Raw genomic sequence first — 17,729 nt, forward strand, 5'->3', positions numbered from 1 at the left:
GACCCATTTGTGTAATTAGTTGGTCATATGACACAGAGACTTCTCTCCTTGAAAATTGGGTTCATTTCTTGACTCCACACACTTGATCTTCTTTACATATCTCCCTTTTCTAACCAAATAACAGCAGTTCTTCACACTATTCAAGTTTTGAGTGTTTTTATGAGCACTTCTATTTAAATACCATTCCATTACTTATCACTTTCTCTAGTCATAGAAAATCCTTTTAATTTTATTCACAAAGCATTCCCTCTTTCCTTCTCAAAATTTCTACCTAAAATGGATTTATATCTTGTCCCAATGCAGCATCACTTAGTTGAAGCAACAAGCCATTTAAGATCCCTAGGGAAAAGAAGGGTCAACAAATTGGAAAGAAAACTAAGGAAATAAACTTTAAAATTTTGAAACATCTCAGGGATCTGACATGGTGGAGCTAAATATAAAAGAGGTCAAGATTGGGGCGCCTGGGTGGCTCAGTCATTGGGCATCTGCCTTTGGCTTGGGTTATGATCCCAGGGTCCTGGTATCAAGCCCTGCATGGGGCTCCCTGCTCGGCAGGGATCCTGCTTCTCCCTCTCCTACCCACCCTGCTTGTGTTCCCTCTCTCACTGTGTCTCTCTCTGTCAAATAAATAAATAAAATCTTAAAAAAAAAAGAGGTCAAGATTCTTGACTAGTCATCAATAAAGAGTTCTGAAACAGATCCTCAGGAGAGAGGAAGTGTGTCAATAGTCATTGGTTTAGCAATGAAGACAGTTTTTACATTCTTTTCTTCTTAACCGTTTTTGCTTACCCTGAATTGGAGAATAGAATAAAAAGTCTTACAACCCTGAAATAGACTACACTATTCACTTCTTACTTGACAATATGACCTGTCCCATTCTATCAGAAAAAAAAGATATTAAGTTCATTTGGCATATGTGGCCTTTGAGATATTATGTTGGTTGTTTTCCAGTATTTTATGCCCTTCTGGGTGTTACTAATTGGTTGTTTAATTTGTTATTGCATGTTCCCAGGTTAAACTAAGCTGTCTAATTGCCAAATCATGTTTCTCTTGTTTTAAAGATGGGTATGTTTTCCCTTTTCTAGTCTCCAGGGATATTATCCCGCCATTTTAAGACAGTGAAAGGAGAGGGATATAGCTTAAAAGATTGGGAGGAAAGAGGACTGACAAGATTTTTTTTTTCCTTTTGCACTAGTCACATCATCTGTGTAACTTATTCTATTCCAATAGTCATAAAAGTTGACTAATATCTTAATTCATTTTTCGGACTTCTTAAAGTTTAAATTTACTATCTCCCCCAAGAAAAAACTTGATTTCTCTTCAGTAAGAATAAGTGGGATCATACCTATGCGTGATGAGGATGGTGCTCTCACAGGCTAGTTCAGTCTTCCTCAGCCATTACAGCACATGGCTTTTCCATCAAGGAGTTAGCACAAGGTAAGCCCCACGGCACTGCTTTGTCACCTCTTATTTGGCACTCTGCCTAGATGGTGATCTTTTAAAATTTTGAATTCTCACTCTAAGAGAATGTTACATGATAGCTGTTACTGAAACAAATTGGAAGTCCAAATTACTGTAATTGGATTTGAAGGATTTGTCTCCCAGTAATAATTGAGCAATCTTCCTGTTCTGTTTTGGTTGGCTTACCTCAGTAACTTTCAATAGATTTCAAATTTGACATCATGGCCTATCACACCACCCCTCTCCAACCCTATAAAATGTATGGTAAATCCTCTTTAGCTGTAAGTATAAAACTCAGAACACTTTATCAATATCCTTTTTGTGACTACTGGGATATCTGTAAACAGGAAGATTGTATTTTAGTGAAGGGAGAGGAGAAAGGAAAGAACTCTATGAAATCCAATTTAGCACATTGGCATAAGTATTTTCAGATCATTTATTCACGTAGTAGCTCATAGGTTAGTATTAAACTTCTTGGGCTTCTTTGTGATCAACAGAGCTTTCAGCTTTCCATGGTCAAGTGCTACATTTAATGCATGGCAATAATAAAACTTATGCAAAATAAAAGGGAATTTCATGCTTGGGAGGAAAAGAATTTTATGCAATTTTATCCTTACCTTAAGAACTGACCATTAAAGTAATCTAAAATGAAAGGAGTTTTTTTTCCTATCTTCATTTTGGAAAATTGACATAAAAACCTTAAGATTTCCCATATGGCATTTTAAAACTTTTTTGAGGCTACTCTACTGCTGCATGATAATCTTTTATTTCTAAAGAATTAGATGTTTCTCTCTCTCAAAGGGAAGGTAAAGCAAGAGCTGAATAATCCTTTACCTATAAAATATGCATATTTATGAAAAAAGTGTATACATTTGAAAAATGGAACGTATTTTTATGCTATTTATTTGTTACTATGGCAACCACCACACTGCCTAGTATTTATGTTGTCTAAGATTCAGAGCACCTCTTCAAAAAAAATAAATATGCCAGAACTATGTACTGTATTTATTTTGAAGCTTAGAAAAATATTTATTCTAATGCCTATTTTTTAAGAAAAATAGCAATAAATAATGTAAACTTCAGCCTGGTTTAAATAGCACCTTTTCCAGTGTATGTTTTTAAAATCAAAATAATTACATTTTTTTCCTTGTTATAAAAATCAGAATAAAGAATAGAAATAATGAATTTTTAAAAAAGATTTTATTTATTTATTTGACAGAGAGATAGAGCCAGAGAGCACATGCAGGGGGAATGGCAGAGGGAGAGAGAGAAGCAGGCTCCCCACCAAGCAGGGAGCCCGATGCTATGTTGGGCTCCATGCAGGGCTCCATCCCAGGCCCCTGGGATCATGACCTGAGCCGAAGGCAGATGCTTAACCAACTGAGCCACCCAAGAGCCCCTAGAACAATGAATTTTTAAAACTCATGAGTCGGGCCCTGGGTGCCTCAATCATTAAGCGTCTGCCTTCGGCTCAGGTTATGATCCCAGGGTCCTGGGATCAAGCCCCACATCGGGCTCCCTGCTCAGCGGGAAGCCTACTTCTCCCTCTCCCACTCCCCCTGCTTGTGTTCCCCCTCTTGCTGTGTCTCTCTCTCTGTCAAATAAATAAAATCTTTAAAAAAACAAACCAAAAAAACCCTCATGAGTCAATCTTAAAAGGTAGTCTCTTGATTTTTATTTTTATGACTTAATATTTTGATTCATAAATTTCTGAAAATATAAAACAAGAGCACTTAGATATTTAATGTTAGCTACATAAATCAGAAAATATAAATGGTTTGCATTTCTGATTGCAGATGGTACTTTGATATCTATGAATAAAAGATTTATATTTTGCATGTGAAATGAAAGGCATGGTTATTATTATTTTTCTTAGTTTATTTAAATTATTTTCTGACATGTGTGATACATAAATATAATTTCTTAATGTTAAACATCAGAATGGAAGTTATGAAGCATAAAATCAGACATGTTTCATGTCACGTATTACCTGTTAAGAAAAACTGCAATACAACATTTAAGTACAACAGAATAGTGAGCATATTGTCTTTGCTACTTGTAAATAGGATGGATCTGCAGTTTCACAGTTTATGTTGACAGTATCTTTGTGGGAAATGTAATTATCAAATGAATTATAACATGTCCTAGTATTAAGATTATTAATAGTAATTTTAATTGCCTTTTTGAAGATAATTGGATATGTTCTCATAAGTATATGGGAAAGGGGGTATTGGGCTAATTAGATATTTTGAACTCAGTTATCTTTAAAATATCTAGAAGTTTAACATATATGTTTTATATTTTAGGAATTTCTTCTTTTAAATGACTGGCTTCTAAGTAGAATTAAAAATAATTTATAGTCCATAAAAATCTCTCTGATTATCCCTTAATATTCCTCGAGTATTAATATGATGAAAACTTTAAATAATGATAGTTTTAAAAATTAAATTTTCACTACCAGTTAGAAAATAACTCTACAATTGGTCTGGTAAAGAGATAATATTTTATTCTAGTAATGGGTACTACTATATGGGTGTTCATATGCTATTTTTTGGTAGCTTTAGAAATCAGTACATTTCTTTTTTTTTTTTTTTAAGATTTTATTTATTTATTTGACAGAGAGAGACACAGCAAGAGAAGGAACACAAGCAGGGGGAGTGGGAGAGGGAGAAGCAGGCTTCCCGCCAAGCAGGGAGCCTGATGCGGGGCTCGATCCCAGGACCCTGGGATCATGACCTGAGCCGAAGGCAGACGCCCAATGACTGACCCACTCAGGCGCCCCAGAAATCGGTACATTTCTAAAAAGAAATCCAATTTGGAAATACACATCAACAGCCTTAAAATTGTTCATACACTTTGATCTGGGAATTTAACTTCTAAAGCTTCTTTTAGTTAGGAACTTTTCTGTGGTACGGTCAAAGGTGCATGGAAACCAGAGCTTTATTTACAATAGGAAGCATTTGGAGCAACTAGCTAGGATATTTAAAAAATAAAAAATTATGTTTTCAACAAGTATTTAATAACATAAAAATATTCTCATTCAGTGAACACAAGTGTACATAAACTATATATTTAATATGGTCACACTTTGTTTAAAGAAAAGGTTATAGATTTGCCTGGGTGGCTTGGTCGTTTAGGTGTATACCTCCCGCTCAGGTCATGATCCCAGGGTCCAGGGATCGAGCCCTACATTGGTTTCCCTGCTTGGCAGGGAGCCTGCTTCTCCCTCTCCCTCTGCCTGCCAATCCCCCTGCTTGTGTGCTCACTCTCTCTCTCTGTCAAATAAATAAATAAAATCTTTAAAAAATAATAAAAAATAAAGAAAAGACTATATCTCAGGGCACCTAGGTGGCTTAGTTGGTTAAGCGTCCAACTCTTTGTTTTGACTCAGGTCATGATCTCCTGGGTCATGAGATCCAGCCTCATGTGGGGCTCCACGCTCAGCGGGGAGTTGGCTTAAAGATTCTCTTCCTCTGCCCCTCCCCGTGCTCGTGCTCACTCACATGCTTTCTCTCTCAAATAAATAAATCTTAAAAAAAAGAGAAAAGATTGTATCTCTGTAAAATCATAGATGAAAGCCTGAAGACAAATATTCAAAAATTATAATAGTGGCTAACTCCAAGGGTAAGAGATTATAAGAGACTTTTCTTTTTTTAGACTTTTTTCTCTAATCTTAATATGGGTATTTCAGTAATAACTCCAATTATCATCAAATTGTTTTTAATAGGACAAGTTAATTAAAATTGTGTTTATATTCATTAATGAAAATTTAGCTAATGGAGAAGTAATGTTGTCTTGTTCAACATTGAATTCATTGTCTATTTAAAGCCTGGGAATAGTTAGTACTTAATAAATATTTGATGGTTTGAATGGAATAATGGTGGGATCAGGAATTAGCAAAGTGGTTTTAGGGAGAACACATATGGAAGACCACAAAGATGCCTTCTTTATGTTTAAGTAAACTTGATTTATCATAACAATGGGTGACAGGATAATAAAGTAATAAGAATATGCAACAACTGTTCTGCTAACCATAGTTCTGGTAGCATAGAATAAGGCAAAACCTGGATGGCTGGATTTATCCTAGTACATTTAGTTTGTATAGTTGTATAATTATTGCTATTAGAATAAAACATTCCAGCAGGAAAAATAACTTACTTGAGAGTCTGGGACTCGAGTACTTAACCCTCCAACTTTTTTTCCCAATTGAACAATTATTTTTATAAAACAAATTTTGATAAAACAGGTTTCCTCTGAAATACAACTATTATAAAATTAGAAAAATAGACTGTTCCACAGTAAGCTATATTTCTATTGCTGAAAATGTCATTTTAATAATAATTAGCAATCTAGGTGATTAATACATATTTTACATGTTTATACAACACCAAAAAGTACATTTCATGAAGAAATCAAGTGTCTTCCTTCAGTGAATTGAGTAATCAGCCTTTTGGACAAACTGTGTGGGAGATGAGCCTTTACAAAGTAAGATATCTGAAAAGGTAGCCTTCCACACGTCTCCTAATAAGATCATTATCTTGACAGTATTTTAATATACCTGAGAGCAACCACAAAGTATAATGACTTCCACTGTGGTACAGAGACATTGTTTCAGCATTGGGGAGAAGTTAATGGAAATTAAATCAATGAGGCCAAATCAGGTGACAAGAAGTACGGTATTCCACTGCTAGAATGCTACAGTAGTCCTCAGTGGACAGATATACGTTCTGACTAGGTGAAATATAGCCAAGAGCTCTACCTAAGGATTTCCAAATATGCATTGCTTGGGACTGGCCTTTGGAGGTTAAATCTGATGCTTGGTTCATTAAATATGTACAAGCTATCTCTGCTGGAAACTAGAGAACAATGACCTGAAGCCTTTTTTAAAATTAAGACTTTAATTTTTTAGAGCAGTTTAAGATTCATGGCAAAATTGAAGGAAAGGTATAGAGATTTCCCATAAAACCCCTACCCCCACACATACATAGTCACCCCCATTGTCAATATCCTCCACCAGAGGTATATTCGTTACAATTGATAAACCTACATTGACACATCATAATCAGCTGGAGTCCATAGTTTACACAGGGTTCACTCTTGGCATTGTGTATTCTAAGGGCTTGGACAAATGTATCCATCATTATGGTTTCATATAAGATATTTTCACTACCATAAAAGTCTTCTGTGCTCTATTTATTCCTACCTCCCCATGCCCCTAACAACCACTGATCATTTTAATGGCTCCACAGTTTTGCCTTTTCCAGAATGTCATGTAGTTAGAATCATAGAGTACATGGACTTTTCAGATTGGCTTCTTTCACTTAATAGTAAGGTCCCTCCCTGTCTTTTCATGACATAGTAGCTCATTTATTTTATTTAATTTTTATTACTTGTTTTTTAATTAAAATTTTTTTTAATTTTTTAATTTAAATTCAATTTAGTTAATATATAGTATATTATTAGTTTCAGAGGTAGCATTTCGTGATTCATCAGTTGCATATAACACCCAGTGCTCAATATATCATTTCATAGTTTTTCATGTACCCACTGAATTCAGAACATCTTAGTTGCTTTCAAAATTTAGCAATTATGAGTAAAGCTGCTATCAACATCCAGGTGCAGGTTTTTTGTGTGGACATAAGTTTTCAAATCCTTTAATAGATACCAAGAAGCACGATTGCTGAATCATGTGGTAAAAGTATGTTTACTTTTCTAAGAAACCACCAAACTGTCTTCCAAAGTGGCTGTATCATTTTTGCATTCTCACCAGCAATGAGTGAGAATTCCTGTTCCTCCACGTTCTTGTCAGTATTTGGTGTTGTCAGTGTTGTGGATTTTGGTCATTCTACTAGGTGCGAAGAGGTACCTCAGTGTTGGTGTAGTTCGCATTTCCCTGATGTCATATGATGTGGAGCGTCTTTTCATATGCTTATTTGCCATCTGTATATCTTATTTGGTCAGATTCAAAGTCTTGGACCCCTTTTAATCAGGTTGTTTTCTTATTGCTTGAGTTTTAAGAGTGATTTTTATATTTTGGATAACAGTCGTTTATCAGATATACCTTTTGTAAATATTCTCTCCCAATTTGTGGCTTGTCTTCTCATTCTCTTGATGCTGTCTTTTAGTGAGCAGAAGTTTTAATTTTTTTTAAGATTTTATTTTTAGGGGTGTCTGGGTGGCTCAGTTGTTAAGCGTCTGCCTTCGGCTCAGGTCATGATCTCAGGGTCCTGGGATCGAGCCCCGCATAGGGCTCTCTGCTCAGTGGGGAGTCTGCTTCTCCCTCTCCCACTTCCCCTGCTTGTGTTCCCTCTCTCGCTGTGTCTCTCTCTGTCAAATAAATAAATAAAATCTTTAAAAAAAAAAGATTTTATTTTTAAGTAACCTGTACACCTAACATGGGGCTTGAACTCACGACCCCAAGATCAAGAGTCTCATGCTCTACCGACTGAGCCAGCCAGGTGTCCCAGAAGTTTTTAATTTTATCTTTTTTTTTTTTTTTAAAGATTTATTTATTTATTTGAGAGAGAGAGAATGAGAGAGACAGAGAGCACATGAGAGGGGGGAGGGTCAGAGGGAGAAGCAGGCTCCCTGCTGAGCAGGGAGCCCGATGCGGGACTTGATCCCAGGACTCCAGGATCATGACCTGAGCCGAAGGCAGTCGCTTAACCAACTGAGCCACCCAGGCGCCCCAGAAGTTTTTAATTTTAATGAAGTAGTCTAGTCTATAATTTCTTTCATGGATTGTGCCTTTGGTGCTATAGCTAAAAAGTCATTGCCATACCCAAGGCCATCTATGTTTTCCCCTATTTCATATTCTAGGAGTTTTATAGTTTTGTTTTACATTTAGTTTGATTCATTTTGAGCTAATGTTTGTGAAGGATATGAGGTCTGTGTTTAGATTCTTTTTTTTGTTTTGTTTTCAAGTGCATGTCCAGTTGCTCTAGTACTACTTGTTGAAAAGATTATCTTTATGCCATTGTATTGACTTCGTTCCTTTGTCAAAGATAATTGTGGGTCTATTCTTTTTTTTTTTTTTTTTTTGAGTTTTAATTTTTTTTTTATTCTTATATTATCCCCATACATTACAGCATCAGTTTTAGATGTAGTGTTCCATGATTCATTGTTTGTGCATAACACCCAGTGCTCCATGCAGAATGTGCCCTCCTCAATACCCACCACCAGGCTAACCCATCCTCCCACCCCCCTCCCCTCTAGAACCCTCAGTTTGTTTTTCAGAGTCCATCGTCTCTCATGGTTCGTCTACCCCTCCGATTTCCCCCGATTCATTCTTCCCCTCCCGCTACCTTCTTCTTCTTCTTTTTTTTTTTTCCTTAACATATATTGCATTATTTGTTTCAGAGGTACAGATCTGAGATTCAACAGTCTTGCACAATTCACAGCGCTTACCAGAGCACATACCCTCCCCAGTGTGTGGGTCTATTCTTATGTGGATCTATTTCTGGGCTTTTTAGGTATTTCTCATATAGATCTTGTACATATTTTATTAGATTTATACTTCAATATTTCATTTTTTTAATGATGTTATGTTAATCACCATACATTACATCATTGGTTTTTGATGTAGTGTTCCATGATTCATTGGTTGCGTATAACACCCATTGCTCCATTCAGTATGTGCCCTCTTTAATACCCATCACCAGGCTAACCATTGCCCCCACCCCTCTCCCCTCTAGAACCCTCAGTTTGTTTCTCAGAGTCCATAGTCTCTCATGGATCGTGTCCCCCTCCAATTTCCCCCCTTCATTTTTCCCTTCCTGCTATCTTCTTCTTTTTTTTTTAACATATAATGTATTATTTGTTTCAGAGTTCAATATTTCATTTTTGAGTGCTAATGTAAGTAGTAATGTTTTTTTAAATTCAAGTATAATTAATATACAGTTAGATTAGTTTCAGGTTTACATTATAATGATGTAACAATTGTATATATTTCTGAGTGCTCATCAAGTTAACTGTACTTTTAATCCCCTTCATTTCTTTCACCCATACTTCCACCTACCTCACTCTGGCAACCACCAGTTTGTTCTCTGTATTTAAGAGTCTGTATTTTTGTTTGACTCTTTTTCCTTTGTTCATTTGTTTTGTTTCTTTTTTTTTCTTTTAAGTACTCTCTATGCTCAACCTGGGGCTTGAACTCATGACCCCGAGATCAAGAGTCACATGCTCCACTGACTGAGCCATCCAGGCCTCCCTGTTTTGTTTCTTAAATTCCATATATGAGTGAAATCATATGTTCTTCTTTCTCTGACTGACTGATTTCACTTAGCATTAATATCCTCTAGGTCCATCCATGTCGTTGCAAATGGCAAGGTTTCATTCATTTTTATGGCTGAGCAATATTCCTTTATATATATATAAAGTAATATCCATTCCATATTTTAATCCATTAATCTATGGATAGATTTTTATCCATTCACCTATGGATGGGCACTTCCATACTTTGGCTATTGTAAATAATTGCTATAATAAACATAGGGCTTCATTTTTTCTTTTCAAATTAGTGTCTTCTTTGGGTATATATTGGGTAAATACCCAGTAGTGGAATTACCAGATGTGAAGCCTTTTAAGATGATGGTATTTCCATACTTCTTGTCTTCTTGCTTTATATCTTTCTGCCACATGAGTGCTTTCCTTTCCTTCTATCTCCAGCCCACTAGAAGCACCATATAATGTGAGTTTGAATATTCAATTCTGCTATACAAGATAAAAAAACAAATGGGATGATGACACTCATAAGAAATGTTGAGCATCTGGGTGGCTCAGTCGATTAATCATCTGCTTTAGCTCGGGTCATGATCCCAGGGTCCTGGGATGTAGCCTCACAACAGGCTCTGCTCAGCGGGGAGTCTGCTTCTCCTCTCCCTCTGCCCCTCCCCCTTGCGCACCCGCACTCTCTCTCAAATAAGTAAATAAAATCTTTTTTAAAAAAACCACTTTGGTTTTTATTTCTAACAGATAATATATTTTTTTAAATCACAAGCATAAAATTGTTATTTTATGTGCCATTTTTTTTACGATTTTATTTATTTATTTATTTATTTATTTAGAGGAAGGGCGAGAGAGCACAAGCAGAGCCTGACATGGGCTCAATCCCACAACCCTGAGATCACGACCCCAGCTGTAATCAAGAGTCAGATGCCTAATCAACAGAGCCACACAGGCACCCCTATTTGCCATAATACCATTACCCATAATATCCAAAACTGAGTGTTGTACCCAATAGCAAATAACTTATGAAGACAAATATGCCCAATAAACTTTTAACAGATAATATATATAACAATACCATTTATTCATACCCAATAAAATAATTTCCTTAGTATCTATAATACCCAGTTTGTGTTCAAATGTCAACAATTGCCTCAAAAATTTGTCTTATTAAAGTTAGTTTGTTTGGGGTGCCTGGGTGGCTCAGTCATTAAGCGTCTGCCTTTGGCTCAGGTCATGATCCCAGGGTCCTGGGATCGAGCCCCGCATCGGGCTCCCTGCTCTGCGGGAAGCCTGCTTCTCCCTCTCCCACTCCCCCTGCTTGTGTTCCCTCTCTTGCTGTCTCTCTCTCTGTCAAATAAATAAAATCTAAAAAAAAAAGTTAGTTTGTTCAAATTGGGATCTAAACAAGGTTTATAAATTGTGTTTGGTTGATATAATTCTTAGTCTCTTTTCACCTGTAACATTTCTCCATCTTTATTTTCAGTGTCATGTCATTTAACACGTTTTTCTACCTCCAGTATTTCTCACAAACTAGAAGTTAGATCTAGAGACCTGGGTACATTTTTGGGTAGGGGATGACATGGCACTTATGCATGTGCGTGCTCACATCTTTTTTCTCATTGGTTAGTTTTAAAGTACAGCTGTTTCTTTCTTTTTTTTTTTTTTTTAAGATTTTATTTATTTGAGAGAGAGAGAGCTCAGGAGCAGTGTGAGGGACAGAGGGAGAAGCAGACTCCCACTGAGCAGGGAGCCCAATGCAGGACTCGATCCCAGGACCCTGGGATCATGACCTGAGCTGAAGGCAGACACTTAACCAGCTGAGCCACCCAGGCGCCCCTCTCCGCAAACTTTTATTTCCACTGCATTTCTTCTACAGAATTTTATCTTTTATGCTTGAAAGTCTTTTTTAGGCTTTCTTTAAGAAAACATATATATGGAAGGCAAGGATCTGGACATTGATTTGCTTATAACTATCCACACTTACTTGCCCCTTGGAAAGCCCCATGTACTGTTTTATTATTGGTAGTTAGTACCCCAACCTGAAGACCATCAAACCTTTTCTCTTCTGTAGCTGACACATTTTACCTGCTATGTGTGAGCACATCAACTTTATGAAGTGGGTACTATTCTTAACCCTTTCTTACAAATGAAGAAACTGATGCAGAAAGATGTTATGTGACTTGTCCAAAGTGTCACAGCTAGTAAGTGGGCAGCGGGGATGTAATCCCAGACACTCTGGCTCCGGAGTCCAGGCCTATAACCACTGTGTGCTTGAATGCCTTTTTTAAAAAAAGGGTGGAAGAGCAGATCTAGGGGTGGGCATGAGTGAGAGCTTCTATTCATGTAAAATGATTAAGAGATGGAAGTAAAAAAAATAGTGGTTTTTCAGTGTGTCAGTAAATAAACTATGCATGTGTTAATAAAACATAAGGCAGTGCCTTTACCTGTACTTCACTAAAATACCATAGTAGTGTCAGTCAAATTAAAATTAACACATTTTTATTTCTTTAATCTCTAATTAACAATTAGTTTTCATTTAATTAGTAATGTGCATGAATGATATCTGCAAACTTATTCTATTCTGCATATTCTACTTAACCTATTATATGTTCTACTTTTAGTGAGGATAACACTGTTTTTATAGTAACATTATAGAAGAAATATTGCATTTAATAATGGTAGTGATTTCACACTTATATAATTCATTCCACCAAAAAGCATCCTGAAACTATTTTACATGGAAAGTAAAACTATACCATCACTCAAATGATTGCCTCTTTTAGTGAAGATTAGGATTGTAATCATGCATAAGTAAAAAGTAAAACTATTTCTATATTTCAAGAGTTATAGTTTGATGCAAATTTTCTTAGTTTTTAATAATTGGACTATATAATAAACACACCAGGGCAGTCAAACGATTTCATTCTGCAAGGTGATTTACTTTGTAATCATAATTTTGCCTTGCTGTACACAGCTAGAGTTTTTCACTTATAAGCATTCCTCAATTAGGAAGATTCAACCTATGAAGGACCTGAACAAACAGTGGTTGTTATAGAAGCCTGAGAGAACCTTGTTCCTCCTGCTGTGAGAAGCTTAAAGGGAGAGGGGTAGTGTGAAGGCCAACAGCCCTTTGGTCTTCAATTGGAATACCAGAGGAGTGCTGGGCAAAGAATAGCACCTTTCCTTATTAAAGTATGGAGAAAGAGATACATTTTCTTATTTTGATATAGATTCAAATTCACCTAACACTTCATGAATGTCTACCATATGCCAAGCACTGTGCCGGATGCTTTCATGTTCACCATTTTATTTATTTAATCCTTATAACCATGTAGATAACCAGTTTTGCAAATGGGAGGATTAAAGCACAGAAAGGCTATAATACTCATGGTCCCATAACTAGAAAGTGGGAGAGAAAGACATGATCTTATGTATTATAGGTATGTATTTCTCCATAATACTTGTGAGTTTAAATTATAGTTCTTTCATTCTTCCATATGCTTAGTTAACAATAAGTCTAGCAACTTGCTAACTAGCTAACTTGCTTTTCTGGAAAGCAGTTTAGTTCAAGGAATATCAGGAGTTTCGGGATTAGATTCAACTGCAGACAACAAAGACCCTCTTCCAAGTCTTTGCCAAGAGGCCTATACTGACAAACCTATTTAAAATTGCATTCCTGGGGCCCCTGGGTGGCTCAGTCAGTTAAACGTCAGACTCTTGGTTTCAGCTCAGGTCATGATCTCAGGATCGGGGGATCGAGCCCCGCATCTGCTTGTCCCTCTCCCTCTGCTCTTCTCTCTCTCTCTCAAAAAAAAAAAAAAAAAAAAAGTAACCTCTACACCCAACATGAAGCTCAAACTCACAAATCAAGAATGGCATGATCTACCGGCTGAGCCAGCGAGGTGCCCCAGGATTATACCGTTCAAAGACTTAGATTCATACTTTTGCTTTCCTTTAGGCTTTCATCTCATCATTTTTTAATTATGAGATCTCACATTTAGCAACTGCTGCATAGTCTAGAACATGATGAGAAATAAATTGTGATTAATGCCCAGCCTCAATTTATAACCCTGGAGAGTTTTATCTTTTAAATTAAATAAAATTCTTCCTCATTTTTAGCTGAAAATGGCAAAAAGAGAAACAGATGATCACGGAGCATCACTTTCTCAGTCTTCTTTATCACCCTTGACTAACGCCATGGAGGTATCACCGCAGAGCAATGCTGAAGGCACCTTCAGTGGAAATACCATTCACCCAACTTATAAATGTATTTCAAAAGATTTACCAAGGTAAGAATATTATTTCAGCAGCTTAAACTGAATCCTGAAGGAGATAAAGTGCTTACAGAAAGTTGTCTATGTAAATGCTCAATATTTTGTGGAGATGATGTCAATAATAACTTGGAGATATGATGGGCTATGAAGGTTGTTGCCTGGATTAGAGCCCTTCAATTTCTTTTATTCTATGGGAAGAAAAAAGGTAGATGATGCAATAAACAGAAATTATCCCTGGAGTTTGACTTGGACAGTAGCATAATGATAAAAATGATAATGGCAGGGCAGATAATATTTGCTCTATGCCATTCACCATACTAAGCACTTAACCTGCATTGTGTCTATTTAGTTCTCCAAACAACCTTGGGGGGAATATAAGGCAGGTAGTATTTAAACATTTCCATTTTACCAAGGAAGAAACAAAGACCTAGATAGGTTAATTAACTGGACCAAGATCACAGAGCTTGTAGGTAGAGAACATATGGTTTGAACCCATGTGGATCTAACTCCACAGCCAGAACTTTTAACTGCTATATCCTACCACACTTCTCGAAATGCAAAGCAGAGGAGACAGAGGTATTTTTCCTGTGTTTTTTTCTCCATTAGAAAGTGAAGGATGAAAAAGTATCTGCCAGGTGTGTGTGTGTGTGTGTGTGTGTGTCTTTGTGTGTGTGTTTTAAGATTTATTTATTTATTTGAGAGAGAGCACACCGGGAGGGGGTGGGGGAGGTGGGGGAGGGCCTGAGGGAAAGGAAAGAATCCCAAGCAGGGTCCATGCCCAGCACAGAGCCTGATGCAGGGCTCAGTCTCACAACCCTGAGATCATGACCTGAGCCGAAACCAAGAGTTGGATGCTTAACCGACTGTGGTGCCACCTGGGCACCCCTATCAGGTTTTGATAAACTATGGGCTGGCTAAATGTGATGTCATAGTCTTAACATTAGATAGAAAATATATACTATAAGAGCATTAAAGAAAATATTAATAAATTAAGAATTATGTTAATCTCTTATAAAAATGCCAGGTTACATTTATATCTTAAAGCGGTTTGTTTTTTGTTTGTTAGTAAATTTAGGTGAAAGTGAAATCTAGACTTTTAGCTAATTTTTGTTTTGCTTTATTCCTTTGACCTCTGAGTCCATATTAGCAGTGTCTGAGGTTATTTACCCAGTGTACTAGCTATATGCCTAGCTAATTTTTTAGAACATCATTACCCAGTATAGTTATACTGTAGAGATGTAAGTTGTTCATGAAAGTGTTCTTTCCAATAAGACAATGAAAACAATTTCTAAATAAGATTTTTAAGTATTCCTTTCTACAAATGCCATTGCTAATATAATGTGTATTTACACATTTTTATTCCCTTTAGAATTTATTTTTATCAACTTTCCTTTTAAAATAGTGCTTTTTATTCCAACTATCTTTTGTGTATTTTTAGATTATTTTTTTGTTAGAGTTAACTATAATTTCATTTATACAGTTTCTGCTTTCTTCTCATTTTCTTTCTTTGATTCTGATTCTTTTTAACTCTGGCCTTATTCGTCCTTTTTTTAATGTCAGTCTTTCTTTTCATGTGACACCTTCCTGTCATCTGTTTTTTTATAGTTTATTTCAATGTGCTACTCATATTTCTTTGTCTGAATCCTGACTTCTTTTTTGCCACTATTACCTGTTACCATCAACTTTGATTATGATGCACCTAGAAAATAAACATTTTCTTGGTAATTGAATGGAAAGTCAAAGATAATGCCCAGAGATCTTTTACTTTCTATTCATTTTTCAATTATTTTTTTTTTTTTATTCTTATGTTAATCCCCATACATTACATCATTAGTTTTAGATGAAGTGTTCCATGATTCATTGTTTGTGCATAACACCCAGTGCTCCATGCAGAACGTGCCCTCCTCAGTACCCACCACCAGGCTAACCCATCCTCCCACCCCCCTCCCCTCTAGAACCCTGTTTGTTTTTCAGAGTCCATCGTCTCTCATGGTTCGTCTACCCCTCCGATTTCCCCCGCTTCATTCTTCCCCTCCCGCTACCTTCTTCTTCTTCTTCTTCTTTTTTTTTTTTTCTTAACATATATTGCGTTATTTGTTTCAGAGGTACACAGAGATCTTTTACTTTCATGAAAAAGAAAATGATGAGTTTCAACCTGTAAGGGGTCAGGTTCATAAAGGCTAATGGTTGGCATTAATAGGATTATCAGAGAGAGGCAATTTTCTCTATAAGTAAAGACATTTCCCCCTGATTGAGGTTAAAACGTTTCTTGTCTCATTCTTGTTTTCCTTGCCACCTTTCTTCCAACGTCTTTGTGATCTTTTTATGAGAAATAATTATTAAAATATAGTCAATTTGTTTTTCCTTTACTTATATCACAAGAGATTATGTTTCTTTTCACTAAACACACTGTACGTTTTACAAAATATGCCCACATGTATTAAATCCGTTCATTGCAAGCCATACAATGACTGGTCACTTTATTCTCATGTTATTACCCAGTGCTATTAATTTATTCTATATTGTATTCACATTATCCACTCTTCTCCTCTCTCTTGTGTTCTTTCAATGTTTTTCCTTTGTCACTCTGTTGTATTTGTTTGTAATAGAGTGAAAACTGCTGTGCCACGTTCCTTCCCCCAGCAAGAAAACTAATCACCAACAGTGTAAATGAGTTCAACGTATTGTGCCAAAGAAGGTCTGATCCTCGCATGTTATGACTTACCACTAGGAGGTCAGATAACTGGAAATATCTAGCCTAATTCCTATGGCTATTTCCAGGAAAGCAGCACAATAAGAAACTTTTCCTACCTAGCTATAGTCTGATGTATTCCCAGGTGACCTGGAACAGGGCACCAGGCTTTGAGACATGGATGGCAGAATTAATTATTTATTGATAACAGGTATCTATGGACAGTTCTGTCATATTTATAGAAGGTATTTCCAAATGCTGAGTAGAAGATTTCTAAATTACAATTGCATTTTAAAATTAAGAGAATGTTGTAAAAAATTAGTATCTCTTTCTACCCCACGCATAAAGTATTTTAATGATTTTTAGCTGATGATCATCAAAGGATGTAATTTCATGATTTTTACAATAGAAAGTTACAGTATTTTTTAATCCTGCTTGCAGCTGAGTGTGTTGCCAACTCTTTTAGTTCCCTGTGGGAGAAATTATTTTTAGTGCATTAAATAAGGACTTAAATCAGTTTTTTTTAAATTTTTTAAAAAGATTTTATTTATTTATTTTGACACAGAGAGAGAGAGACAGGGAGAAAGGGAACACAAGCAGGGGGAGCGGGAGATGGAGAAGCAGGCTTCCTGCCGAGCAGGGAGCCCAACGCGGGGCTCGATCCCAGGACCCTGGGACCATGACCCGAGCCGAAGGCAGACGCCTAACGACTGGGCCACCCAGGTGCCGCAGGACTTAAATCAGTTTTAAAAGTGAATCACCAACAACTTTTTGTTATATATTATATGGGTTGCTTTTTCACAGACAAATCTTGCTTTCAAGGAGACGAATAGCACCTAAACCATTCATTCGCTTTTTTATGTCATTTTAGTTATCTTGGATATTTTTTTACTTCTTTTTTTTTAGGTAATCTCTGTGCCTAACATGGGGCTTGAACTCACGAGCCTGAGATCAAGAGTCTCATGCTTTACTGACTGAGCCAGCCAGGTGCCCTGGATCTTGGCTATTTTTAATTGGAATGAATCTTAGATTCTTTTTTAAATAGAAAAATTTGGTCATATTTCCTTTTCCAG

The 17,729-nt window shown here is 36.4% G+C and overlaps 1 protein-coding gene across 1 annotated transcript in view; it reads left to right on the forward strand.

The window, feature by feature from the left end:
- DCDC1 (doublecortin domain containing 1) overlaps positions 1 to 17,729 on the forward strand; it is a 79,225-nt gene that overhangs the window by 11,311 nt on the left and 50,185 nt on the right. Inside the window, exon 3 of the mRNA XM_021684718.1 lies at positions 13,810 to 13,979. Coding sequence (XP_021540393.1) covers positions 13,816 to 13,979 — 164 coding nt within the window. The 5' untranslated portion in view covers positions 13,810 to 13,815. The remainder of the gene's footprint in view (positions 1 to 13,809; positions 13,980 to 17,729) is intronic.

Source organism: Neomonachus schauinslandi, chromosome 11 (genome assembly GCF_002201575.2).
Source record: "Neomonachus schauinslandi chromosome 11, ASM220157v2, whole genome shotgun sequence".
NCBI lineage: Eukaryota > Metazoa > Chordata > Mammalia > Carnivora > Phocidae > Neomonachus > Neomonachus schauinslandi.